Source organism: Eurosta solidaginis, chromosome 2 (assembly GCF_040869045.1).
Source record: "Eurosta solidaginis isolate ZX-2024a chromosome 2, ASM4086904v1, whole genome shotgun sequence".
NCBI classification, from domain to species: Eukaryota; Metazoa; Arthropoda; class Insecta; order Diptera; family Tephritidae; genus Eurosta; species Eurosta solidaginis.
This window is the reverse complement of record NC_090320.1, coordinates 241,502,352-241,528,197: the sequence shown is the minus strand read 5'-3', so window position 1 is coordinate 241,528,197 and position 25,846 is coordinate 241,502,352. Positions and strand designations below refer to the sequence as shown.

At 35.7% G+C, this 25,846-nt stretch overlaps 2 protein-coding genes across 5 annotated transcripts in view; one reads left to right on the top strand and one right to left on the bottom strand.

Moving 5' to 3' along the window:
- Positions 1-6,098, bottom strand: part of LOC137240738 (uncharacterized) — a 122,659-nt gene extending 116,561 nt beyond the window's left edge. Inside the window, exon 1 of one of the 3 annotated variants that reach the window (XM_067767373.1) lies at positions 5,886-6,098. In XM_067767373.1, the coding sequence (XP_067623474.1) occupies position 5,886 (1 nt within the window). In that variant the 5' untranslated portion in view covers positions 5,887-6,098. Of the gene's footprint in view, positions 1-5,629; positions 5,784-5,826 lie in introns of those variants that run through there. The other 2 variants (XM_067767374.1, XM_067767372.1) reach the window with 2 other exon arrangements.
- The window catches only part of LOC137240740 (ras-related and estrogen-regulated growth inhibitor-like protein), a 227,772-nt gene that overhangs the window by 7,157 nt on the left and 194,769 nt on the right, over positions 1-25,846 (top strand). The gene's annotated exons all lie outside the window — the stretch shown is intronic.

Below are 25,846 nucleotides of genomic sequence, written 5' to 3'. Positions count from 1 at the left end.
GTCACCAGACTTAAATACCGGATTTATGGAGCATAACTTCCAAGAGTCTAAAAATATCCCATGGTTCAAGCATCCTTGGAAAAGAATTGCCAGGGGTTCAGAAATTGTATTTTAACATAGTTTGAAGAATAACGGAGAAAATCCCTCGCTATCTGATTTCGGACTATTATTCAATTTTGAAATTGACAGAAATACATCTTCGGCTGTAATATCCAAAGAAGAAATTTGACGCAGAGAACCAGAGTAGAATGTCGGACTAGGTGTAGAGGTAGGATCTGAGTATACCTTCTGAAATAATTTGGCAAATAAGTTAGTCTGCCTCTTGGAATTAATCACCGACCAGAAACTAGATGGATTCGTCTTCAGTTTTGATTCCAGATTATTCATATATTATATACAAGAACTTATTGAGACAGTTAAAAGTCGATTTAAGCCTGACAAAGGTAAGACGATCAGATTCACTCCTGCTCCTTTTATATTTCTTAAAGGCCTTACGTTTTTTATTTTTAATATTATTAAGTTTAGTATTGAACCAGGGTGGCCTGTTGTTCAGAATTTTCCGTTTTCGCGGAACAAAATTTGAGACTGCTAATGAAAGCCTTTGCTTTAAGAGTTCATAAGAAGCCTCAGGCCCATTAGCGGAGTCCAAGAAGGACCAATCAGTGTCGAGGATAAACTAGTTTATCGCTGGAGCATCAGCCTTGAAATAGTTATATTCTGAAATATTTGCAACTGGGTGTTTATCAAAGCTATAAAACTCGAAATTTGCAACCAAAGCATTGTGATGTAAACTGTTTCCCAAGATTGGAAATAGACACTCCAGGCAATATATTCTTAAATCATCAGATCCAAAAACGAGATCAAGGAACCTACCATTACTGTTTGGTTGAGTATTATATTGTTTTAAGCCATACGAGAACAAAGTGCTAACAACAAGCACATCGATATCGGATCTGATATTTGTGGGTAAATTATTACAGCCACTTGACCAGGAGATATTACTTAAGTTAAAGTCGCCTAGATATATAATCTCATCAGACGGATTAGCAGTACTTATGACACTATTTATATTATCTAAATGTTTTCGATAGACAGCAATTTCACTACTTGGCGGAATATAAGACAAAACGGTTATTATTGTTTTATTGTCATTAAACTTAACGCTTACACAGATTTGTTCAACGCCACCATCTATCAAATCATTAGTAATCAGCTTACTACATAAATCTGCTCTAATAGCAATTAAAACACCACCACCCCTCTCAAGACCGATGGCGTTCGGGCACCGATCATTGCGAAATACGTTATAATAGCTGTCAAAAAATTCGTTAGATGAAAAATTTTCATTTATCCAGGTCTCTGACAGAGCTAATATATCATATTCGTGTGAACTAACGTTACAATAGAATTGTGACGATTTGGTACGCATACCACTAACATTTTGATAATAAAGCGCATAACTCGATTTTGATTTATTAATGTATCTACTAATTTCTAAGTAAGAACTAGCGACTATGTCTTCGGTTCGAACCTTTTTCGGCCAAACCGAAAAGGGCAAACCGTCACACCGGCAGGCCAAAGCTCAGGGTTGAGCATCTTATCAAACCAAGAATCGGGAACACCAAGTTTGAATGTAATTCGCTTCAATGATTCAACGGCAGTACCTTTCCTGATAAGCCCGTGACAAGAAAGCAACTCTCTTCGTATCCCAGAATACTTAGAGACGTATTCAATAATATTTTCCTCTGTAACGGATGGCAAAAACGACGCAATATGAAGCCACTTAGTCTTAGCAACCCTAAGCTCAGTGCTTACATTCGAACCAATAATGCGCATTTGTTTATCATCATTATTCTTCATTGCATCATCTACCTTCTGATGTTGATGATTGTTGTTGACGTTCGCAACGGTAACTTCAGCATTAGTGCCATTAACAGCTGACGCAGAGGAAGACGGAGATGCGGCGGTATTTAAGTCATATTTATCCTTCTCAGTACTTCGATTTTTACTTGCTTTCTTTTTCTTTATAACTTCCACCCACTTTGCATCAGTAGGCTCATCACTTTGTATGTCAGTTGTATCAATAATAACAATGCTATCATCAACACACGTATTAGCTGGTTCAACAGATAGTGTAACATTGTTGTTGTCAATGAGAACAGGTTTCTCCTTAGCAGCGATATCATTGATTGGAGTTAGAGATTCAGATTCTATCATAGGTTCTGACTGCCTTGTTTCTGTATCAGATTCAGGCTTTTCTATATTCTATATACGATTTGCTTACCTTTTGCAGTAGAGTCGTTGCTGCTGTTTTTTGCTTTTGCAGCCAAGCCACTCATATTGTTTTTCTTATTAGAAGTTGTTTAAAAGGGAGTGAGACTTAGTTCTGTAGGTGGGCGCCTTTTCGAGATATCGCCAAAAAGGTGAACCAGGGGTGACTCTAGAATGCGTTTGTACGATATGGGTATCAAATGAAAGGTGTTAATGACTATTTTAAAAGGGAGTGGGCCATAGTTCTATAGGTGGACGCGATTTCGGGATATCGCCATAAAGGTGGACCAGGGGTGACTCTAGAATGCGTTTGTACGATATGTGTATCAAATTAAAGGTATTAATGAGGGTTTTAAAAGGGAGTGGCCCTTTGTTGTATATGTGAAGGCGTTTTCGAGATATCGACTAAAATGTGGACCAGGGTGACCCAGAACATCATCTTTCGGGTACCGCTAATTTATTTATATATGTAATACCGCGAACAGTATTCCTGCCAAGATTCCAAGGGCTTTTGATTTTGCCCTGCAGACCTTTTCATTTTCTTCTACTTAATAATGGTAGGTGTCGCACCCATTTTACAAAGATTTTTCTAAAGTTAAATTTTGCGTCAATAAACCAATCCAATTACTATGTTTCATCCCCTTTTCATATTTGGTATAGAATTATGGCATTTTTTTCATTTTTCGTAATTTTCGATGTCGAAAAAGTGGGCGTGGTCATAGTCGGATTTCGGCCATTTTTATACCAAGATAAAGTGAGTCCAGATAAATACGTGAACTAAGTTTAGTAAAGATATATCGATTTTTGCTAAGGTTATCGTGTTAACGGCCGAACGGAAGGACAGACGGTCCACTGTGTATAAAAACTGGGCGTAGCTTCAGCCGATTTCGCCCATTTTCACAGAAAACAGTTATCCTCATAGAATCTATGCCACTGCCAAATTTCACGAGGATTGGTAAATTTTTGTTCGACTTATGGCATTAAAAGTATTATAGACAAATTAAATGAAAAAGGGTGGAGACACGCCGATTTTGAAATTTTCCTTTATATTTGTATTTTGTTGCACCACATCATTACTGGAGTTTTTTTTTTTTTTAAAGTGGGCGTGTTCGTCATCCGATTTTGCTAATTTTTATTTAGCTCACATATAGTAATAGGGATAACGTTCCTGCTAAATTTCATCATGATATCTTCAACGACTGCCAAATTACAGCTTGCAAAACTTTTAAATTACCTTATTTTAAAAGTGGGCGGTCCAAAATTTTACTATGTATCTATTTTGCGTCATAAGGTGAACCCACCTACCAAGTTTCATCGCTTTATCCGTCTTTGGTAATGAATTATCGCAATTTTCGAAATTTTCGATATCGAAAAAGTGGGCGTGGTTGTAGTCCGATTTCGATACCTACATACCAAATTTCATCAAGATACCTCAAAATTTACTCAAGTTATCGTGTTAACGGGCAGACGGACGGACATGGCTCAATCAAATTTTTTTTCGATACTGATGATTTAGATATATGGAAGTCTATATCTATCTCGACTCCTTTATACCTGTACGATCAACCGTTATCCAATCAAAGTTAATATACTCTGTGAGCTCTGCTCAAAGAGTATAAAAACAACAACAAAATTAAATAATGTTAAACATTTTCTTTTGCTCATATAAACAACAAAAATCGATCGACGTCGCAAAACTAGCGACAGCGCCGATAGTGCCGGACTATCGATAACGCTATCAATAGTTTGCCTATTTGAGGTGCTTTAAATATTACTGTCGTAAGTGACAACAGAAATACACAGACCAGAACGTTCGAAACAAAACAACAACAGCAAACAATTTCACCCAAAATTTGCAAACAAAACAGAACTACCAAATTTTGTATGTAGTAACTTGGAATATTGTAGAGTAATAACACCATTCAAGGTTCGAATCGAGCTCAAGGCCAGAACAATAATTTTTTTCAAATGATAATTATTGTTATTTTTTTTAATTTTTCTAAATTTGAAAAATTGAATTTTGTTTTTGGAATAGTAAGTAGAAAATTTTTCAGACAACCTGCCATAGCTGCGCAGATAGATCCATTTCGAAGGGTGCTAAGCCTTCATCATCAGTACGCTTTAGGCATGCTGCGCTAACCATTTAGCTATACAGCTAAATGGTTAGCGCAGCATGCCTAAAGCGTACTGATGATGAAGGCTTAGCACCCTTCGAAATGGATCTATCTGCGCAGCTATGGCAGGTTGTCTGAAAAATTTTCTACTTACTATTCCAAAAACAAAATTCAATTTTTCAAATTTAGAAAAATTAAAAAATAACAATAATTATCATTGGAAAAAAATTATTGTTCTGGCCTTGAGCTCGATTCGAACCTTGAATGATTTATCAATAGGCCGATAAAAACAAAAACAATTGTAGAGTAATAACAATTTCATTTATTTCATTTATCATATGTGCCTATTTTTGACAAAGCCATATTGTCTTTTGCAGCAAATGTAACAAAAATAAGATTTTGAGTTTTTTTCGTGTTTTTCCATCGTTTGTAAGTTATTAAATTAAATTATGTTTTAATGTCATTTGTTGCAGCAGAAACACCAAGCGAAACCAACTAGATTTTTCAATAAAGCAATAATGAGATAATTAATAATTTGTATTTTGTATTGAAGATTGAATTCAATAAGGGCTTTAATGTAGACAACTTGACTAATTATTTCATTAAGCCTCTGTGTGAAATTGGTATCAATGACACTGATATCATCGGCCTGAACACCCGCGCCGTAATCTCTGCTTATTCCAAACTGGATAAATGAGGACAAAACGAATCGCCTGTTATCATCGAGCAAAGAGTCAGCGCATTTGCGCATTGGAAACCACGCTGCTGTTCGCAACCAGTGACCGAAGGTTGCCAACGCTGAAAGGTGTTCTGTGCAATAAAAACTATGCATTAGACCCTCGATTTCTGGCCATAACGGGGTCATTTTCTGGTTTTTTGTGAATATCTTTCGACAAGAATAAAGTTTTCACTTTCCGCTTTCTGATTCAAAAAACCGGAGTAGGAACACTTTTTTGATACTCCTTTTGATAAATTTGGATACAAGTTAGGTGGTGCACTGTCTTGTAAAACGTTACCCTAAACTTGAATCGTATTAGACCTAACTTCATATATCGATACGTAACTTTGCATAAGAATTTGTTCTGTAATGCGGTAATATTTTCATATGGTTATGGTTAAGTCGCCACTAATTAAGCTGTTAAGTACGCCGAATTCCGCATATTAACTATTTTTGTTTGCAGCTTGAATGGGAGCGTTCCACTGTGCGGCGCTACGACTGTTAAAATAACAGAGCTTTTACTTACTGTTCATGTTATGTATTTCTTTTTTCTAGTTGTTCTTTAATTTATTATTTTTCTATTCTTAGTTCTCAGTCAATTCTTTTGGAAATGGAGTTTTGTGCTTTCAGCTGCAAGTTATCGCACACCTTTTGCAACTTCTCACTGTTACCCAAAGTTTATTACTATTTTGACACTTGGTTGTCAATAGCAACAATACTTACAGGCAGTTATACATGCGTATTTATACACATATGTATCACATGCATATATACATACATACTTATTTTATTTTCCCGTATAAAAAATAATTTTGCACTCTCTTGTATTTTGCTTTTAAACCGCACACAACAACAAGGTCAAATTTTTTATTGTTTTTATATGAACTTGAAAATGTTTGTGTTCCTTTTTTCTACTTAATTAAACACTCATATAATAACAAATTTTGTATGTACAAAATTGAGGTTGCGTAAAAAATTGTGAAAATCGCACTGCACCAAACACTTGGGTACACACATTTCTAGCGTAAGTTTGCAAATCAGCTGTTTGTGAGCTTTTAGTTTAACAGCGTGTTTAACAGCAAGCTATAGTGGGTTCGTTCGTACGCCGTAAAGCGCAAAAAGAGAATTAAAGGTTTTATTCGCTGAAAAATGTTTAACAATTAATTCTTATAGGCTTACACAACAATTAAACTTTTGGCAATTTATTTTATTATATCGAAGTGCTACATACATATATAAAAACTAGCGTTTTAGCGACTTATGGTAATGCTATGTTTCAACACGCACTAAAGGACCTATTAAACTTCCTTAACCCTAACGCCATAGTCGTTATCATACCCATATTCATAACCATCTCCAATGTGATCGATTAATGGTGCCTTAACCTAAAAATTGTGAAAATTTCATAAAAATGAAGAAAATGCAAAAAATTACAAACATATTCCACAAAAAATAAGTATCTTAGTCATAACGTATCCAAAAGAATGAATAAAATCTACAAAAAGTTATTAAATTCACCAACTCAAATATTTTTAGGTTATGGATATGGCGAAAAACCAAAAACCAATTGGTTGGCTGTTGTATGGTCATGGCGTTAGCGTTATGGTATGGCACCATTAATCGATTACATTGATTTCCATAAGGTAAGTTCGATCAGCTGTTTTATCTGGTTATGGTTATAAGTCACCATTAATTGGCCCTTAACCCACACAAAAGTCAATATTTACCTTTAAATATGTATGTACGATCCTTAGGAACTTGTTTGCATCATTGTGGATAAGACAAGTGTGATATCTTCAGCTTAGACGTCAAAATAAGAACCGATCACCTGGTTTTTGAAGCGAGTATTGTGGTCTCACTCTGTATCGCTTTCCATTACTCGCTGAAAATAGCCGAACGTATGCATCGCAATATCGAACATCCTGTCATAACGCCCCCAGAACGCTATAAAGTAGCCATTTTGATCATTCTGTCAGGCAGTTGATGAAAAGTTATCACACTTGTTTTGTACACGACGGTATCCATATTCTTTTGACGTTTGTTTTTTAATTCGTGCTTCCATCTAGGAATGAAACCAGAAGGAATATCGGCATGTTTAGAATTTGTTAATAATTACCGATTTTCGAACGAAAAATTTATAAGTAAAAAATATTTATTTAACTACCGATTAGGAGTTAAGTACGAGTGCGAAGATAATGTCGTCATATATAATCTTGGTCTTTGTTTTTTTTTCATAGACATAGAACCACCCCTTTTCTTATCTCTGAGTGGAAATACAAAATAGAAGAGAAATGTGAAAATTTGACAGCTAATAGTTTACTTTCTAGGGATGGGATATACATATGTGGATTTGTTGTGGATTAGTGCACTAATCCCTAGAAACTAGATTATTAGCTATAAAATTTTTATGTTTTTTTTATTTCATGCTTTCGCTCAGAGATGGCACCGTAGTGGTGGTTCTGTGTCTATGAAAAAATAAGTAAAGGTGTCTAATTTCGGGTGTAACCGAACATTATATACTCAGCGTGAGCTTCAATTGTACATTTCATTTCAGATAAATTACTTTTCTACATAACACGTGGCACCGTCCGCTTAAAAAAAATGTCTCCCCATTTCCTCTTACAATAAAACTTGATAAGTGAAAAATCATTGATTCAGAACTATTTTTTTGCTAAGTTATAGGTTATTATTCTAGTCTACGACCCTTTTAAATTTGTTTTATATCTAAGTTGCCGTGGTCTTTAAGTTAACCCGTCTATTTTTACCAGAAATATTTCCTGCTATAGGGAAAATTTGTGTACCAAATTTTATTATGATCCGTTAATTTTTCTTCGAGTTATGGCTCCCGAAACATAGAAAATTGCTTAGTCATAAAAGGAGCGGTGCCACGCCCATTTTTTAAAATCTGAAGTTTTTCCTATTTATTGTTATAAATACACTTGGGAAATGAAATACCATTGATATAAAGCTTTTTTTGCAAAGATATAGCTTATTTTATTCGTCCCCGACCCTTTTAAAAATCTTTTATATAAAAGTGGGCGTGGTCCTTAACCGATTTCTAAAATTTTTCTTCAAAGCATTCCTTATAGTAAAGGCAACCTCTCTGCCGAATTTTGTTACGATAGGTTTAACGATTTTTGAGCTATGATTAATAATATTTGTGAAATTGATTTTATCACAAGTGGGCGGTGCCACGCCCATTTTAAATTTTTATCAAAAGTCTCAATATCAGTCCACATGTCAGATTCAAACATTCTAGGTGTATTATTTACTAAATATTCAGGTTTTTTATGTTTTCCAAAATGTTATATATATAAAAAGTGGGCGTGGTTATCATCCGATTTCGCTAATTTTCACTACCAATCTATTCCGGGTCCAGATAAGCTCGTGCACCAAATTTGGTGAAGATATCTCAATACTTACTTAAGTTATCGTGTTAACGGACAGACGGACGGACGGACATGGCTCAATCAATTTTTTTTTCGATACTGATGATTTTGATATATGGAAGTCTGTATATATCTCGATTCCTTTAGACCTGTACAACCAACCGTTATCCAATCAAAGCTAATATACTCTGTGTGCAGAGCACGCTGAGTATAAAAAATTTCAATCTCTAAAATTTGTTCATAGTTAGCATTATAGAAGGGAACAATTTGTATGGAAAATCTAGTTGTCTAATTAACGATAAGAAATTAAGTATGAAAATGAAGATAAACTTGTTATACGTAAACTAGGTCCTAGGAAAACTTGTCTACGTACAAAAAATGGCCTTTCTCCCTCGCTCTATCACTCTCCTCCCTTTCCTCTTCTTTGTTTTCTTCCATTTTTCCTACCTATTTCTTTCCATTGCCCATTCGCTCCATTTTACTCTCGCTATAGACAATTTAACATTTTCGTCGTAAGGGGTGCGGTACTGCCCAATATTCCAAAATTTCATTGTATTACCCATGTATTAAATTTTTTTTTCCGCCTTTGGACTATTGCTTTCGAAGTCAATACGAGTCCTTTGAAAGCTCTCAGATGATCGTATTAGCAGTCGTTAATTATTATTAGCCTGTTGTTAATTATTGCCATTAAAAAACTTGGAGATTTTGTTGCGTGTTGCCGGGCCCGAATACTCAAAATATTGGGCGCTTTCAGCAAACACAACTGTTGATCAATCGTTAAGCGTACACTTTCTGTATGCAATGTTGAGTACTTATTATCAACATAATGGTTTGTATTTCAAGCCAAAATACCCGGCAAAAATGCTCCACGTCATCTGACTATTAATTTACGGTCATTGTGCCGGTCATTGTAGTCGTCATATTGATAATCACATTTGCATGGCCTAGAGTAGATTTTTGACTAAATTTTCTGTTTCGTTTCTATTAATGGGATCGTGCCGTGTGGCTGTGTGCGTTTTTGGTCACACGATTTTTGCAGGGTACTGAGTGTACACTTTTTATGCTACATTCAATCAACGTGTTTGCAAATATTTCAATTATCTTAAATTTTAATTTAAAGGACTTCTTAAATAATTTTTCAGACTTCACTATACTATTGAGAGCAAAAACTGAATTTCTTTCGAAATTTCAAAATATTTGCATATTTGTTTTCTCAAATCAAGGTTCAAAAATAAAATTTCTATCAGTCAAATGACAGAAAAGTACTTGCAACGTTGTGTTCACTGAAAGCGCCCGCTATGTGTAGAGATGGGAAAGGGGTAAATACCCAAATGGTAAATACCCGGTAAATTGGTTATATATGGTTAAAATGGGTAAATACCCAAATATTTAACCAACAGAAGTGTAAAAATAAACTTTGGATAATATGGGAAACAAACACACAAATGCAATCAAAAATGTACCCAATTTGTCCTATATTGGTGAGTTATCCATTACGCTATCGGTTGAATTAGTTTTAATCTGTAATCCAGCATTTTTCAAAAATATTTAGCCAATAATGCACGCCGTTGCAAAAATTTAAGTTTACCCAGTAAACATTTTAAGTCAATAAAGAGTCCGAAAAAATATCTAAATTGGAGCGTTTACAGTCGGTATGCGCTCATTTGGGAGGTCGAAACTAATGTATTAGCATTCTTGCAATGGTCGTCCTATATGAGCCTATTAACGTACATATACCATTTGAGGCTAAATACCCTGCAAAAGTCGCGAGTACTCCATGCATGCATGTATGGAGTACTCGCTACGGACCAACCGAGTGCTCCAAAATTAACCACAATTCATACAAAAAATATGGTCCAATTAACATTGCAATGTCCTAGGACTGGACCATATACTCCAGCTCCGCATTACATTAGAGTAATCCATGGAGTACCCACAGTCCAATAGCCATCGTGTATTGATTACAATCGTTAAAAACGAGCAATGATCGGCTTACAATATGTTCGTGTAGAAACATGAGTCGGTCCATTGCTGCATTACAGTGGAGTATAATGGTAAGTACTCCAGTGGACCACATGATCTAACGATTTTTACAGGGTAAGTGTCCGACATATGTCTTAAAAGACTTTTAAACAGCTCATATTATACTCTACTGAACCTCTCCGTGGTCATTTTTAACTCTAATAAACTCTGATTATCTGACACCTACATGGCCTATTTATTAGGCATCGTCAGCTCTTATTAGGGGCATATATAGTTCGACACACCAGGACAGAGCGTGGCAGCTTTGCGGTCACATTAAAAATGTCGAGAAGCGTCCATGAGCGGAAAAACTTCGATGCTTATACAAAAAAAAGAATAAATACAGCTCATATATGATATCGGAAGGAGGCCTGTATAAGACTTATGTTAGAGGCAAAATATGAGCGTGCTAGAAGTCATATAGCATTCGCTTCAGACTCTTAATTGAGCTAATAACGAGTGCAAACGATCCAAAGCTTGGACTCCTTTCAGACTAATTGTTGACTCCGGGTGTTTGTTTGTTTAAAATCAAAACGAAATTTTTAAAATTTTAAATGACGTATAAATTTAATTGCTGAATTTTAATTCCAAGCAGCCTCGATTCAAGTGATTTTTAAATACCCAAAAAAAGATTCAAAAAAGGAATATTCCGGGTATTTTCCTGGTATTTACCCATAAAAATGGTAAATACCCGGTAGAATCCCAACTCTAGCTATGTGTTTAAAACAAAAATGTGAGCGAACAGACCACGCACGAGCTTTTTAAGCACACGGTAAAACAACAGTAATAGCAAAGCACAATAGAAAATTGAACAAACTTTTTAACAGTATAACAGGTTGAGAGATATTGTGCTCGTTGCATAAGACCCAAAATCTGTAGGGACTAACGTTCATAAGAATTGCTAGTGGAACTATAAACAAGTCCCACTGATGGTTTTACTCACTTTTTACTAACAAAAAAACACACAAACTCTCATTGGGTATGCGATAAAAGTTTAAATTTTGTTTGCTAACTTAGCGCGTTATTTATCACTTTTTATACCCAGCTGTACTTGTGCACAGGATATTATAACTTTGATTACGGTTGATTGTACAGGTATAAGGGAATCGAGATAGATATAGACTTCCATATATCAAAATCATCAGTATAGAAAAAAATTTGATTGAGCCATGTACGTCCATTCGTTCATCCGTCCGTCCGTCTGTCCGTTAACACGATAACTTGAGTAAATATATTCACCAAATTTGGTACACGAGCTTATCTGGACCCAGAATAAATTGGTATTGAAAATGAAAGAAATCGGATGATAACCACGCCCAGTTTTTATTTATATAACATTTTGGAATACACAAAAAACCTGATTATTTAGTAAATAATACACCTAGAATGTTGAAAATTGACGTGTGGACTTATATTAAGACTCTTGATAAAAATTAAAAAAAAAAAAATGTTTAAATGGGCGTGGCACCGCCCACTTTTGATAAAATCAATTTTACAAATATTATTAATCACAAATCAAAAATCGTTAAACTTATCGTAACAAAATTCGGCAGAGAGGTTGCCTTTACTATAGGGAACGCTTTGAAGAAAAATTTACGAAATCGGTTAAGGACCACGCCCACTTTTATATAAAAGATCTTTTAAAGAGTCGTGGACGAATAAAATAAGCTATATCTTTGCAAAAAAAAAGCTTTATATCAATGGTATTTCATTTCCCAAGTGGATTTATAACAATAAATAGGAAAAATTTAAAATTTAAAAAATGGGCGCGGCACCGCCCCTTTTATAACTAAGCAATTTTTTATGTTTCGGGGGCCATAATTCGAAGAAAAATTAGTTCAGAATAGAACCATGTGTATATGTATTATTGCGCAACCTTGTAACACTATTAAGCACACAAAACAAACAACAACATCATTTCAAGTGCACAGCTGGGTATGTAATGTTTGGTTTCACTCGAACTTAGACTTCCTTACTTGTTATTTGTAGTTCTTTAGGGCGAATGCAAGGCGGCGATTGCTAATTAGAAAATATTGTTTCCTTTGTTCTATTAAATATTGCTAAACTAGAAATAAAGAAATAAATGTGCATACCTAACCTAACGTAAGAACACGTTTACACACGCCCTAATCTACGATAAGTCATCAATAAATAATCTACGCGTTTACATATGCTCCATCGCTGGCAACTAGATTATTTTCTGTAAAATTTTTTCGTTTCTCTTTTTTTCTGTGCTTCCAATAAAAGATTACGCTCCAGAGATGAAACTTTTTCTATGAAAAAATCCGCATCTCTGAAATTTGTTCATCATTACCGATTATTGTGGGGGAAAATTGTATATAATTAAGTACGGCGTACTCAAAAAACTAATAAAAATGTGAAAATTTTGATGTTATATTTTTGAAATTTCTTGAATCGCTGTAAAGAAATAAAAGTGTGATATTTAGATGACCGCCATTGTAAAGTAAAATTGCTAGGGCACATGACAGACTTTGTTCTAGCCGAAAATAGATTTGCCTACATCCCTCTTCATTCTATATATCATTCTCTTCAATTTGGCTTCCGTTTTTATACTCAGTTGAGCAGAGCTCACAGAGTATATTAACTTTGATTGGATAACGGTTGGTTGTACAGGTATAAAGGAATCGAGATAGATATAGATTTCCATATATCTAAATCATCAGTATCGAAAAAAAATTTGATTGAGCCATGTCCGTCCGTCCGTTCGTCCGTTAACACGATAACTTGAGTAAATTTTGAGGTATCTTGATGAAATTTGGTATGTAGGTTCCTGGGCACTCATCTCAAATCACTATTTAAAATGAACGATATCGGACTATAACCACGCCCACTTTTTCGATATCGAAAATTTCGAAATTCCGGAAAAGTGCGATAATTCATTACCAAAGGCGCATAAAGCGATGAAATTTTGTAGGTGAGTTGAACTTATAACGCAGCATAGAAAATTAGTAAAATTTTGGACAATGGTCATGGCACCGCCCACTTTTAAAAGAAGGTAATTTAAAAGTTTTGCAAGCTGTAATTTGGCAGTCGTTGAAGATATCATGATGAAATTCGGCAGGAAAGTTACTCCTATTACTATATGTACGCTTAATAAAAATTAGCAAAATCGGGGAGCGAACACGCCCACTTTTAAAAAAAAAATTTTTTTTTAAGTAAAATTTTAACAAAAAATTTAATATCTTTACAGTATATACGTAAATTATGTCAACGTTCAACTTCAGTAATGATATGGTTCAACAAAATACAAAAATAAAGGAAAATTTCAAAATGGGCGTGGCTCTGCCCTTTTTCATTTAATTTGTCTAGGATACTTTTAAAGCCATAAGTCGAACAAAAATTTACCAATCCTTGTGAAATTTTGTAGGGGCTTAGATTCTAGGTAATTTTTTTTCTGTGAAAATGGGCGAAATCGGTTGAAGCCACGCCCAGTTTTTATACACAGTCCACCGTCTGTCCTTCCGATCGGCCTTTAACACGATAACTTGAGCAAAAATTGATATATCTTTACTAAACTTAGTTCACGTACTTATCTGAACTTACTTAATCTGGGTTTTTAAAAATGGGCGAAATCCGACTATGACCACGCCCACTTTTTCGATATCGACAATTTCGAAAAATGAAACAAAAATGCAGTAATTCTGTACCAAATACAAAATTAAATAATTAAAAAAAAATGTTAAGTTAAACGGTTTTGTTGAAAACAAGACTTACATGAAGTAATAATAATACTAAAATCTAGAAAATAATTAGGTAGGTCCTAGGTACTAAACTAGGTACTGAAATTTCTACAAATGTGAGGCGTAGCATCACCTGATTAAAGTTTAGTTGGCCTTATATATGACTATCAATAGAAATTTCACCCGTCCAACGCTTTTATTTAATTGTCTGAGCAACAACCTAGATTGATGAGGATTGTGGTGACTAGTACCTAGGACCTACCTAATTATTTTCTAGCTTTTATTATTATTATTACTTCATGTAAGTATTGTTTTCAATAAAACCGTTTAACTTAAATTTTTTTTTTTTAATTATTTTATTTTCAAGTTTTTAGTCTTTATTTAATTGCTTATTATTTCTTATTCTATTTAGTTCATTTAGTGACTCATTATTACAATGACTCTTTTTCTTTCTCTTTGTTACAATATAAGTTCTCAATACATAATCTTTTCAAAGACTTTACTCGACTCTGCGCCACGTATGCTTGTCCCTCCTCTAACTCCAAAATATTTTGATGTCACTTCTACCGGACTGTATATAATATTTGTTCCAAATATGAGCCAAATCGGATATCAGATGTCGCTTTCTATTCATGTATGTATTATGTGTTCCAAATATGAGCCAAATCGGACTACAAATCCGATTTTTTTGAATATCTCGATCTTTTTCCCACGTAGCGGCGAGTTTTTGTCACTTGTCGCTTTCTATTCCTGTATGCATTATGTGTTCCAAATATGAGCCAAATGGGACCACAAATACGATTTTTGTGAATATCTCGAGCCTTGCGCCACGCAGCGGTGGTTTTTCTTCATAGGCCGCTTTCTATTCTTGTATGGATTATGTGTTCCAAATATGAGCCAAAGTGGGCCATAAATACGATTTTTGTGAATATCTCGACCCTTGTGCCACCTAGCGGCGATTTTTTTTCATAGGTCGCTTTCGATTCCTGTATGTATTATGTGCTCCAAACATGAGCCAATTCGGGCCACAAATACGATGTTTGTGAATATCTCGATCCTTGCGCCACCTAGCGGCGATTTTTTTTTTAAATCGCTTTCTATTCTTGTATGTATTATGTGTTCCAAATATGAGCCAAATCGGACCACAAATACGATTTTTGTGAAGACTCCGTCCTTGCGCAAGCTAGTTGCGATTTTTTTCTTATTATTGCATTGTCATCGGGTTCTGAACTATATTCCAAGTTTCAACCTTGTAGCTTATCGGGAAGTTACTTAAATTTCAATTACAAAATTCGTGTCAGCCAGCCATCCAACCAGCCATCTAACCAACCAGCCTGTCAAGTCAAGCTAAATAAAACCGTTTAAAAAGGTATAAAACATGGTGATTGGACTGGTTTTTTGACGCAAAATATACATAAATTTAGAAAAAACTTTGTAAAATGGGTGTGACACCTACTATATTAAGTAGAAGAAAATGAAAAAGTTGTACAGGGCGAAATCAGAAGCCATTGGAATTATGGCAGGAATACTGTTCGTGGTATTACATGTATAAATAAATTAGCGGTACACGACAGATGATGTTCTGGGCCACTCGGGTCCACATTTTGGTCGATATCTCGAAAACGCCTTCACATATACGAATAGGGGCCACTCACTTTTAAAACCGTCATCAATACCTTTAATTTGATACCCATATCGTACAAGCACATTCTAGAGTCACACCCCCGGTCCACCTTTATGGCGATGTCTCGAAAAGGCGTCTACCTATAGAACTATGGCCCACCCCCTCTTAAAATATTCCTTAATACCTTCCATTTGATACCCATGTCATACAAACACATTCCAGGGTTACCCTAGGTTCATTTTCCTACATGGCGATTTTCCCTTATTTTGTCTCCAAAGCTCTCAGCTGAGTATGTAATGTTCGGTTACACCCGAACTAAGCCTTCCTTACTTGTTTTTTAATAATAAGTGCTAGCTGAATGAGCAAATATTGTTTCCTTTTTTCTATTGAATAGTGCTAAACTAGAAACTAAGAAACATATGTGCATTAACCCGGGTCGATTTGTATGGACGAAAGTTAACCGATATCTCGCCATCGATTTTTCGATAGGATATGGGCTCAGGAAAAAAAGTTACACTACGCATACCCAAATAGATAGTTTTCGAGCCTGCGAAATTTAATTTTTTTGACTTTTTCTCGACTTTGCTTTTTAAGGTTTTTTCATGAACTACTAAAAAAATTTTCATATGTATACCCTGTCCGACCCAAAAATTTCCGCTTCCGACCCAAAAATGTCCTCCAAAAACGTTGGCGATAGCAGTTTTTTGAGCAGAGCTCACAGAGTATATTAACTTTGTTATAGACTTCTATATATCAAAATGATCTGGGCGAAAAAAGAAATTCATTTAGCCATGTCCGTCCGCCCGTAAACACGATAACTTGAGTAAACTTTGAGATATCTTGAAAAAATTTGGTGTGTTTAGGTTCCTGGGCACTCATCTCAGATCGCTATTTAAAATGAACGAAATCGGACCATAACCACGCCCACTTTTTCGATATCGAAAATTTCGAAAAACCGAAAAAGTGCGATAATTCATTACCAAAGACGGCTAAAGCGATGGAACTTGGTAGGTGGGTTGACCTTATGACGCAAAATAGAAAATTAGTAAAATTTTGGAAAATGGGCGTAGCACCGCCCACTTTTAAAAGAAGGTATTTTCAAAATTTTGCAAGCTGTAATTTGGCAGTCGTCGAAGATAATAAAAAAAAAAATAAATGTAAGGCGCGATAACCTCCGAAGAGATCTAAGGCCGAGCTTCTCTTCCAATTTGCGTCGTGCTCCTCTTGATTTTCCCTACAAATTGGCCAGCCATCTAACCAACCAGCCTGTCAAGTCAAGCTAAATAAAACCGTTTAAAAAGGGATGAAACATGGTATTTGGATTAGTTTATTGACGCAAAATATAACTTTAGAAAACAACTTTGTAAAACGGCTGTGACACCTACCATATTAAGTAGAAGAAAATGAAAAAGTTCTGCAGGGCGAAATCAAAAGCCCTTGGAATCATTGCAGGAATACTGTTCGTGGTATTACATATATAAATAAATTAGCGGTACCCGACAGATGATGTTCTGGATCACCCTGGTCTACATTTAGTCGATATCTCGAAAACGCCTTCATATATACAACTACAACCACTTCCTTTTAAAACCCTCATTAATACCTTTAATTTGATACTCATATCGTACAAACACATTCTAGAGTCACCTTTGGTCCACATTTATGGTAAGATCTCGAAAAGGCGTCCACCTATAGAACTAAGGCCCACTTCGTTTTAAATAACCATTAACACCTTTCATTTTATACCCATATCGTACAAGCGAAGTCTAGAGTCAACCCTGGTCCACCTTTATGGCGATATCCCGAAATCGCGTCCACCTATAGAACTATGGCCCACTCCCTTTTAAAATGCTCTTTAATACCTTCCATTTGATACCCATTTCATACAAACACATTCCAGGGTTACCCTAGGTTCATTTTCCTAAATGGTGATTTTCCCTTATTTTGTCTCCGAAGCTCTCAGCTGAGTATGTAATGTTCGGTTACACCCTTAAAAATCAAAGTCGAAAAAAAGTGAAAAAAAAGAAATTTCGCAGGCTCGAAAATTATTTTTTTGGGTATGGGTAGTGGAACTTTTTTTTCCTGAGCCCAAATCCTATTGAGAAATCGACCCAGTCTAATGTGCATACCTAACCTAACGTAAGACCATGTTTCCACATGCCCTAATCTACAATACACATCGAAAGATAATCTACGCGTTTACATATATTCCATCCGTAGGAACTAGATTCTTTTCTGTCAAATTTCCACGTTGGTCTTTTATTTCGTGCTTCTAATTAGAGATAACACTCTATGGGTGGAACTGTTGCTATGAAATAATCCGTACCTCTAAAATTTGTTCGTCATTACCGATTATTGAGGGGATACCTTTTATATAATTAACGATACAGAGTTAAGTACGGAGTACTCGAAAAAACCAATAAAAAGTTGAAAAAGTTGATGTTATAGTTTTGAGTTTTCTTGAATCGCTGTAAAGAAATAAAAGTGTGATTTTTAGGTCACCGCCACTGTAAATTAAAATTTGCTAGGGTACATGACAGACTTTATTCTAACCGAAAATAGATTTGCTTACATTTCAAAATTGAGCCTCTTCTCTCTCTATATTATTCTCTTCTACTTTATCTTCCGTTTTCCTTCTTATTTTTGTTCTTACCTTATTCCGTTTGTTTTCCGCTCACTCGCGAACCCATTCCCACCACTCTCGCTGCTACTCCCAAATACACTCCTGCTGACACTAAAACTCTCACTCTCACTACCCCTCCCACTCCCATAAATGGAATCAACCTTCCTCTATTTTCTCATCTCCTTTCCCTTCTCCATCCCCCCGCACTTACTCCATTTTTATTCCCGTTTCCTACTCCAACTTTCTCTCCTCTCTACATTTCTCTTCCTCTCTTACTTACTTACTTAATTGGCGTTTAACCGTCTAAACGGTTATCGCCGTCCAAGAAGGCGCGCCAGTCGCTCCTTCGGTCCGCCAACCGGCGCCAATTGGTCACACCAAGGGAGTTTAAATCGTTTTCCACCTGGTCCTTCCAACGGAGTGGGGGCCGCCCTCTACCTCTGCTTCCATAGGCGGGTTCCGATAGAAATACTTTCTTGGCCGGAGCATCATCTTTCATTCCCATAACATGGCATAGCCGGCGCAGCCGCTGCGTTTTAATTCACTGGACTATGTTGGTGTCTGCGTATAGCTCGTATAGCTCATCATTAAATCTTTTTCGGTACTCGCCATCGCCAACGCGTAGAGGTCCATAAATCTGTCGAAGAACTTTTCTCTCGAACACTCCCAAAGCCGCTTCATCTGCTGTTGTCATGGTCCATGCTTCTGCCCCATATAGCAGGACGGTTACGATAAGTGACTTGTAGAGTATGATTTTCGTTCGCCGAGAGAGGACTTTACTTTTCAATTGCCTTCCTAGTCCAAAGTAGCATTTATTGGCAAGATTGATTCTTCGCTGGATTTCAGTGCTGATGTTGTTGCTAGTGTTGATGCTGGTTCCCAAATAAACGAAGTTTTTACTATTTCGAAATTATGGCTGCCAAGAGTAGCGTGGTTGCCAAGGCGCATATGCGCTGACTCTTTGCTCGATGACAGCAGGTACTTTGTTTTGTCCTCATTCACCATCAAACCCATCTTTACCGCTTCTTTTTCCAGTTTGGAGTAAGCACTCCACTCTTCTCATTTTTCTCCATTTCCAATTCTCACTCCTGTCTCTTTAATTCACTGGACTATGTTGGTGTCTGCGTATAGCTCGTATAGCTCATCATTAAATCTTCTGCGGTAGTCGCCATCGCCAACGCGTAGAGGTCCATAAATCTTTCGAAGAACTTTTCTCTCGAACACTTCATCTGCTGTTGTCATGGTCCATGCTTCTGCCCCATATAGCAGGGCGGTTACGATAAGTGACTTGTAGAGTATGATTTTCGTTCGACGAGAGAGGACTTTACTTTTCAATTGCCTACCTAGTCCAAAGTAGCATTTATTGGCAAGATTGATTCTTCGCTGTATTTCAGTGCTGATGTTGTTGCTAGTGTTGATGCTGGTTCCCAAATAAACGAAGTCTTTTACTATTTCGAAATTATGGCTGCCAACAGTAGCGTGGTTGCCAAGGCGCATATGCGCTGACTATTAGCTGGATGACTGCAGGTACTTTGTTTTGTCCTCATTCACCATCAAACCCATCTTTACCGCTTCTTTTTCCAGTTTGGAGTAAGCACTTCACTCTTCTCATTTTTCTCCATTTCCAATTCTCACTCCTATCTCTTATTTTCCCTTATATCTTTTTCAGGCTGTGACTTTGTGTATAACTCTCACTTTCCCTCTCGCTCTTCTTCTTCACCTTCACTCCTAATTAAACCCCTCACTTACACATCCCATTTGGTACTCATATTGTGAAAACATATTCTGGGATCAGCTTGGTCTAGACGTTGGTCTATATCTTAGAAAGGGGTCCACATATGGAACCAAAACCCACTCACAAACCTCCTACGAAACTAGCGCATCTATGGTTTTTAAAAATTGATTCATCTAAGATTTTGCCTGCGCTTTGATATATAAACATTAATAGCGTATGGAAAAGGAATCCCTACAATAAATTTTAAGGAAATTGCACCATAAATAGGACATTTTCAGACAGTACGGACACTTGTTTTTATTTTTTCCTAGAAGAAAAGTTTAAAAATACTAAGCTTGATAAAGGGGACGCCTCTATGGAATTTCAAGGAAATCGCACCATAAGCTATTTTTTTTTTAACAGGACGGCCCCTGGCTCACTTCCAGGAAAGGTAAAAAAGAAAATGGGCCCGATATAAATCTAAACCATTTTGAAATCCCCATGTACAAACACACAAAAATTTATCAAAATCGATACAGTCGTTTAGGAGAAGTTCAGACACAATTAGAAATGTATATATGTACTAGCAGATCCGGCAGACGTTGTTCTGCCCTAAATTTGGCTTATCTGCATACATTTTAATAAACTTTTTCCGTCTAACTTTGCTCTACCCATCTACACTTTTTCCTAATCTTTTTATTCACTCCTCCCTCCGTTTTTTTCGCTTCATCTCCATCTTCGTCTCATTCTATCTCTTCCTCAGTCTCCTTCTCTCTTTTCTCTTCTCTCAAGTTTTTCTCCTCCTTCTTCATCTCTTATTGTCAGTCCCAGAGGGTGGTATGTATTTTGTTCCAGTCCCTTTCCGAGTCTCAGTCTCAGTCCCACTCCGAGTCTCAGTTCCAGTCGTAGTCCTAATCTCTGTCCCAGTCCGTCTGTGATATACTTCCCAGAAAAAAGCATCGGAAATACTAATATAGGCAAATTTATATACGAAATTTCAAGCAAATCGAATAGGACGTATGTAAATAGGTATGTGGGTATTATTAATTCTTGTCTTTATTTCGGCTTCGCATGCATATTTATCAGTCTTTCCAGGTTGATGCGACTAAATCGAATATCACAATGAACTTTAGAGCTCTCAGCAACAGCTTTCATTTGATATCCATAATACACACACATACTAGGGGTATCCTGGTCCATGTTTTAGCCTATATCTCGAGACCCTAGTCACTCAGCGGTGTAAAAGTTACTCTGTATTAGAGCACACATCAACAGCTTCAATTTGATACCCATAATGTAAAAACACATTCTAGGTGTATTCGGGTCCACCTTTTGGGCTATATCTCGAGACCCTAGCCTGCGGGCTTTATTTCTTTTCCTGAGAGGAAATGGAAAAGTTTTAGTCAACTGAACTCAATGGCTGCATCTTCAAAGTATCACATTTTCCACAACTAGGGAAAATGGAAATATTCTGCTGATGTTATTGAGATGATTGACGGTCTTATGCAATATCATGAAGTTGCGGATGTATAACTGGAAGGTTTGTAATACGAATTAATGTTATAGGATCTCAATGCCCAAGATTTATTTAAGTACGTTGAGGTAAGGTCATTGAGTAGAAAGAGATGGCTGGTGTAAAAATATGTAACATACAATTTTCCCAGTCTTATGATCAAACCCGACAGATATTTTCTGACGATCTTTATCCATCCAGCTGTCACTGCTTTGTCTAAACCTTTCTCTCTTCTTTTTTCTTCCCTTTGCATTTTATTGTTTACTTTAATCGGCCTAATTAACTCGCAAAGCAACAACAACGGCTTAAATTTCTACTACAATGTAAAGGCTACGGGATAACGCCATCACATCTAAAGGGTAAGACAAACAATGTTATACATGGATTCAAATTGGACAAAACAAGAAAAGAAATGGAAAAAATACAGCAGCAATTTATACAAAAAATTCTCAACTTCGAAATAAAGGAAGCGAACATTCAAATCAAAATTGCTAGCAACAGTATGAATCATATTAGGGAGGATCTTAAAAAGAGATTAGACGGACAGGACTTAAACTTAGTTTTGGAAAACCAAATACAATTTACCAAGAAAATAAACACTGCTACAGAACAACATTTAAACTCAAAAATACGAGCGCACGTGACAAAAAGTTTTGATACCTTTGGATTAAGATGTAATGAGGACTGGTTTGTGAACGAAACGGATATAATTGTACCCCCAGAGAGCCGTTGGTTCTTATCAATGGGGAACAAGTTTGCACTGCCAATATCAAAGAAAACATTTTCTCCTATTCACTTTATTGCAGACCTGGAACGAGGTATTCAAGCAATAGGAGATGACAGAGAAAAAGATGCACTTAGATGCAATGTGACAACAAAAATTAATACATTTAAAAACAAGATACGCAATAACCCGAAAGAAAAAATGATACTGAAAATGTTTGATGACACTAGGCAGTTTATAAAGAAGCACAAAGACATAGCTATCATTACAAAAGCGGATAAAGGTAAAAAACGGACATGATGTACAAGGTGGATTACAAAAACAAAATGGAACAATTATTGCAAGACAAACAAACATACAAAACAATACGGACGGATCAAACGCAACAATTATTAAGGAAAAACAATAATATTATAAACGAGATATACAAACAAAAGAATATTAGTCTGTATTTAAAAAAGCAATTAACTTGTACTGCAGCCACAGCCACAAGACTATACGGCTTTACAAAAATACACAAAGATCACATCCCACTTAGACCTATATCATCATCAGTAAGTGTGCCATGTTTCAAATTATCAAAATACATAGGGAAAACACCGAAACATATTATCTCGGATAGTCTCAATATAAAAAACTCTTTTCAACTGAAGCGCAACTTAAATGATATCACAATTGCCGAAGATGAAATCCTAGTATCTTTCGACGTGGTAACCCTCTTTACTAATATACCAATTCCTAGATATCGAAGTTATAAAATCAAACCAAACCCTAAAAACTAATTGGTATGCTAAAGCCGTATCATCATCTAGAATAATAAACTACCAGTCAAATCACCCATGGATGCAAAAAAAGAACACGACCATAAGCTTTATAAAGAAAATCTGCAATTTAAGTGAACAGGAGTTCATGGCCACAAATTTTAAAAAAATTAAAAATATTTTATATAAGAATGGCTACCCTAATACATTAATAGACGCATGGATAACAACAACAATTAGTCAAACCAACTGCGCGCAAAGAATCACTGAACAAAAGAATGTAAAAGAAAAGCAAATATATGCAGGCGTCAATTACATACCAGGATTAACGGACAACAAAACATTGTATAGCATCACACGCAATAACAATATAAAATTTGCGCATAAACCAAATCGAACTTTGAACACAATCTTTACACAAACAAAAGACAAAATCGACAAAGACCAACAACATAATGTGGTATACGAAATAAAATGTAATGGGAGCGCAGGAGAAACTTGCAATCAAATATACATTGGAACGAATAAACGAACATAGACTAGACGCCAAAAATAGAAAAACAACAACAGCACTATGCGACCATTTGACCAACAAAGGACACACAGCGGACTTCGAAAACGCGAAAATATTAGACGTTGAGGGGAAAGAGCGAACACGAATGAAGCTCTGCGAATACAACAAAAAACCAATACTGTAATGAATTTCAAAGAAGACGTCAACAATATAAACTGCGCTTATATGACGGCATTATCAGCCAATTGACGAAGCAGGAAACATAAATGGAGGCAGTAAATTAAATGTAAAGTTTTCTTTATTTATGTGTTAGATGTTGAAAGTTTCAATGTTATAAATTGAATGTAAGTATTATGTTAACAACAGAGTGATGTAAATTGTGTAATTCTAACTAATGTGTTAATACTTGTTTTGTTTTATGTCATATTTTATGATAAATATACAGTCTCCCTGATGAAGATGACAAAATTTCATCGAAACGCGTAGGAGGAAAAGAGAAAACTTGTGCTTTGTCTTTATTTTATCGGCCGAAAAGCTCCAAATAATTACAATTGTAACAAAAAATTGGCCCAAAATAAATATATTACTAATTAATTTCCGTTTCCTTCTTCCGTTAAGAGGAAAAGCACTTCCCGCTCTTGCTTTTATCCAAGTCTAACTCTCACTATTACTCTTAATCTTCTCCATATTCTCAGTTCTTCTGCTAACCTCTTTTTACTACTTTGTCTCAAGCCATTACCCTTATTCTTTCTTTTACTCTTACTCTCCATCTTCCTTTTGTTCTACTTACTTATCCGACTTTCCTCCAACTTTGTCTTCCTTTTTGCTCTATTTTCTCTTTTCTGTCTTGTCCCCGTTTACAATGCCAAGATAAATCGAGTTTGGCTTTTTCCTCACATTACAATACTAAAGTTGTTAAAAATGTAGCAAAATAGGACTGTGAGGGCCATCAAATTTTTGTTTTTGTACTACTGACTACACCTGCCTGGTATTATTGCGTAATGATCTGGACATAACTAAAATATTGACATCTATTTTGGAACTTCTATAATATTCGATACATTTTTGCAAATTAACATTAGTTTAAAATGGAAATCTGTAGAGGTTTTTGATAACAAGTAAGCGACAATTACCCCCACGATAAACGGATTAGGGTGTTCCAAGAAAGTATAAAAAATCCTACTTTTTACGATTTCAAGCTTTTTGCGCAACATCTATGTATATCTTTTTTGATTGGCTTAGAACCTTACTTATACAAGTTTTGCCTCTTTTCCAATATTTCTGGGAAGTTGAGATTGTAAATGGGAAGATATTTGAAAATAAGGTCCACCGTAGTGGACATTTGTGACATTTGTAAAACGCGGTGGTGGAGCGGATCTATTACAGTCGTTTAGTACATTACAGTACTTTCTTTATATAAGTGATTTTCAAAGGAGTTAAGTGCTACAAGAAAAACAGAAAGATAACTCACTGCTAAGATAACTCCAAACATAAGTCTTGGTTCTCTACATCCAATTTTTTTTTATCAAGCACGTGCCAGCATCCACCATAGAAAATATTTATTCTTAATGTCCCAGTTCTTTTAATAGAACACTCTACCATTTTCAAAAATTTGTTGAAAAAACCGGCGAAAGCAATAAAATATGCACACACTTTTAAGAGAAAACTCCGAAACTGTCGGTAACGTTTTACAAGACGGTGCACCACCTAATTTGTATCAAAAATTATAAAAGGTGGTATCAAAAGATGCGTCTCGATCTCCGCTTTTAGAAGCGAAAATTTAAATTTTTATTTCTGTCAAAAGTTATAAGCAATCTAGGATGACTTTCAAACGGTACGGTGGTGTTTATTTCTGCTCCTCGAATTTTACATTTTAAAATGGTAAAACTATATTCAAATACTTTTTAAAAATAAATAATGTGTGAGACAGAGACTCAAAAAGCGGAATCAGAAGTTGGTTTCAAGAATATTATACCAAATAAAGTTTGATTTTTAAATTTAATATATTTGCGAGAAAGTGACTCTAAATAAAGAAAGCAAAACGCATACACTTACAAAGTTTGATACATATATATACATATATTCATTCTATATAAAAAATGGAGAGTAAATGCGACAAGTTCAAAAGTACAATACGTGGAGAAGTGTCAAAAATTCG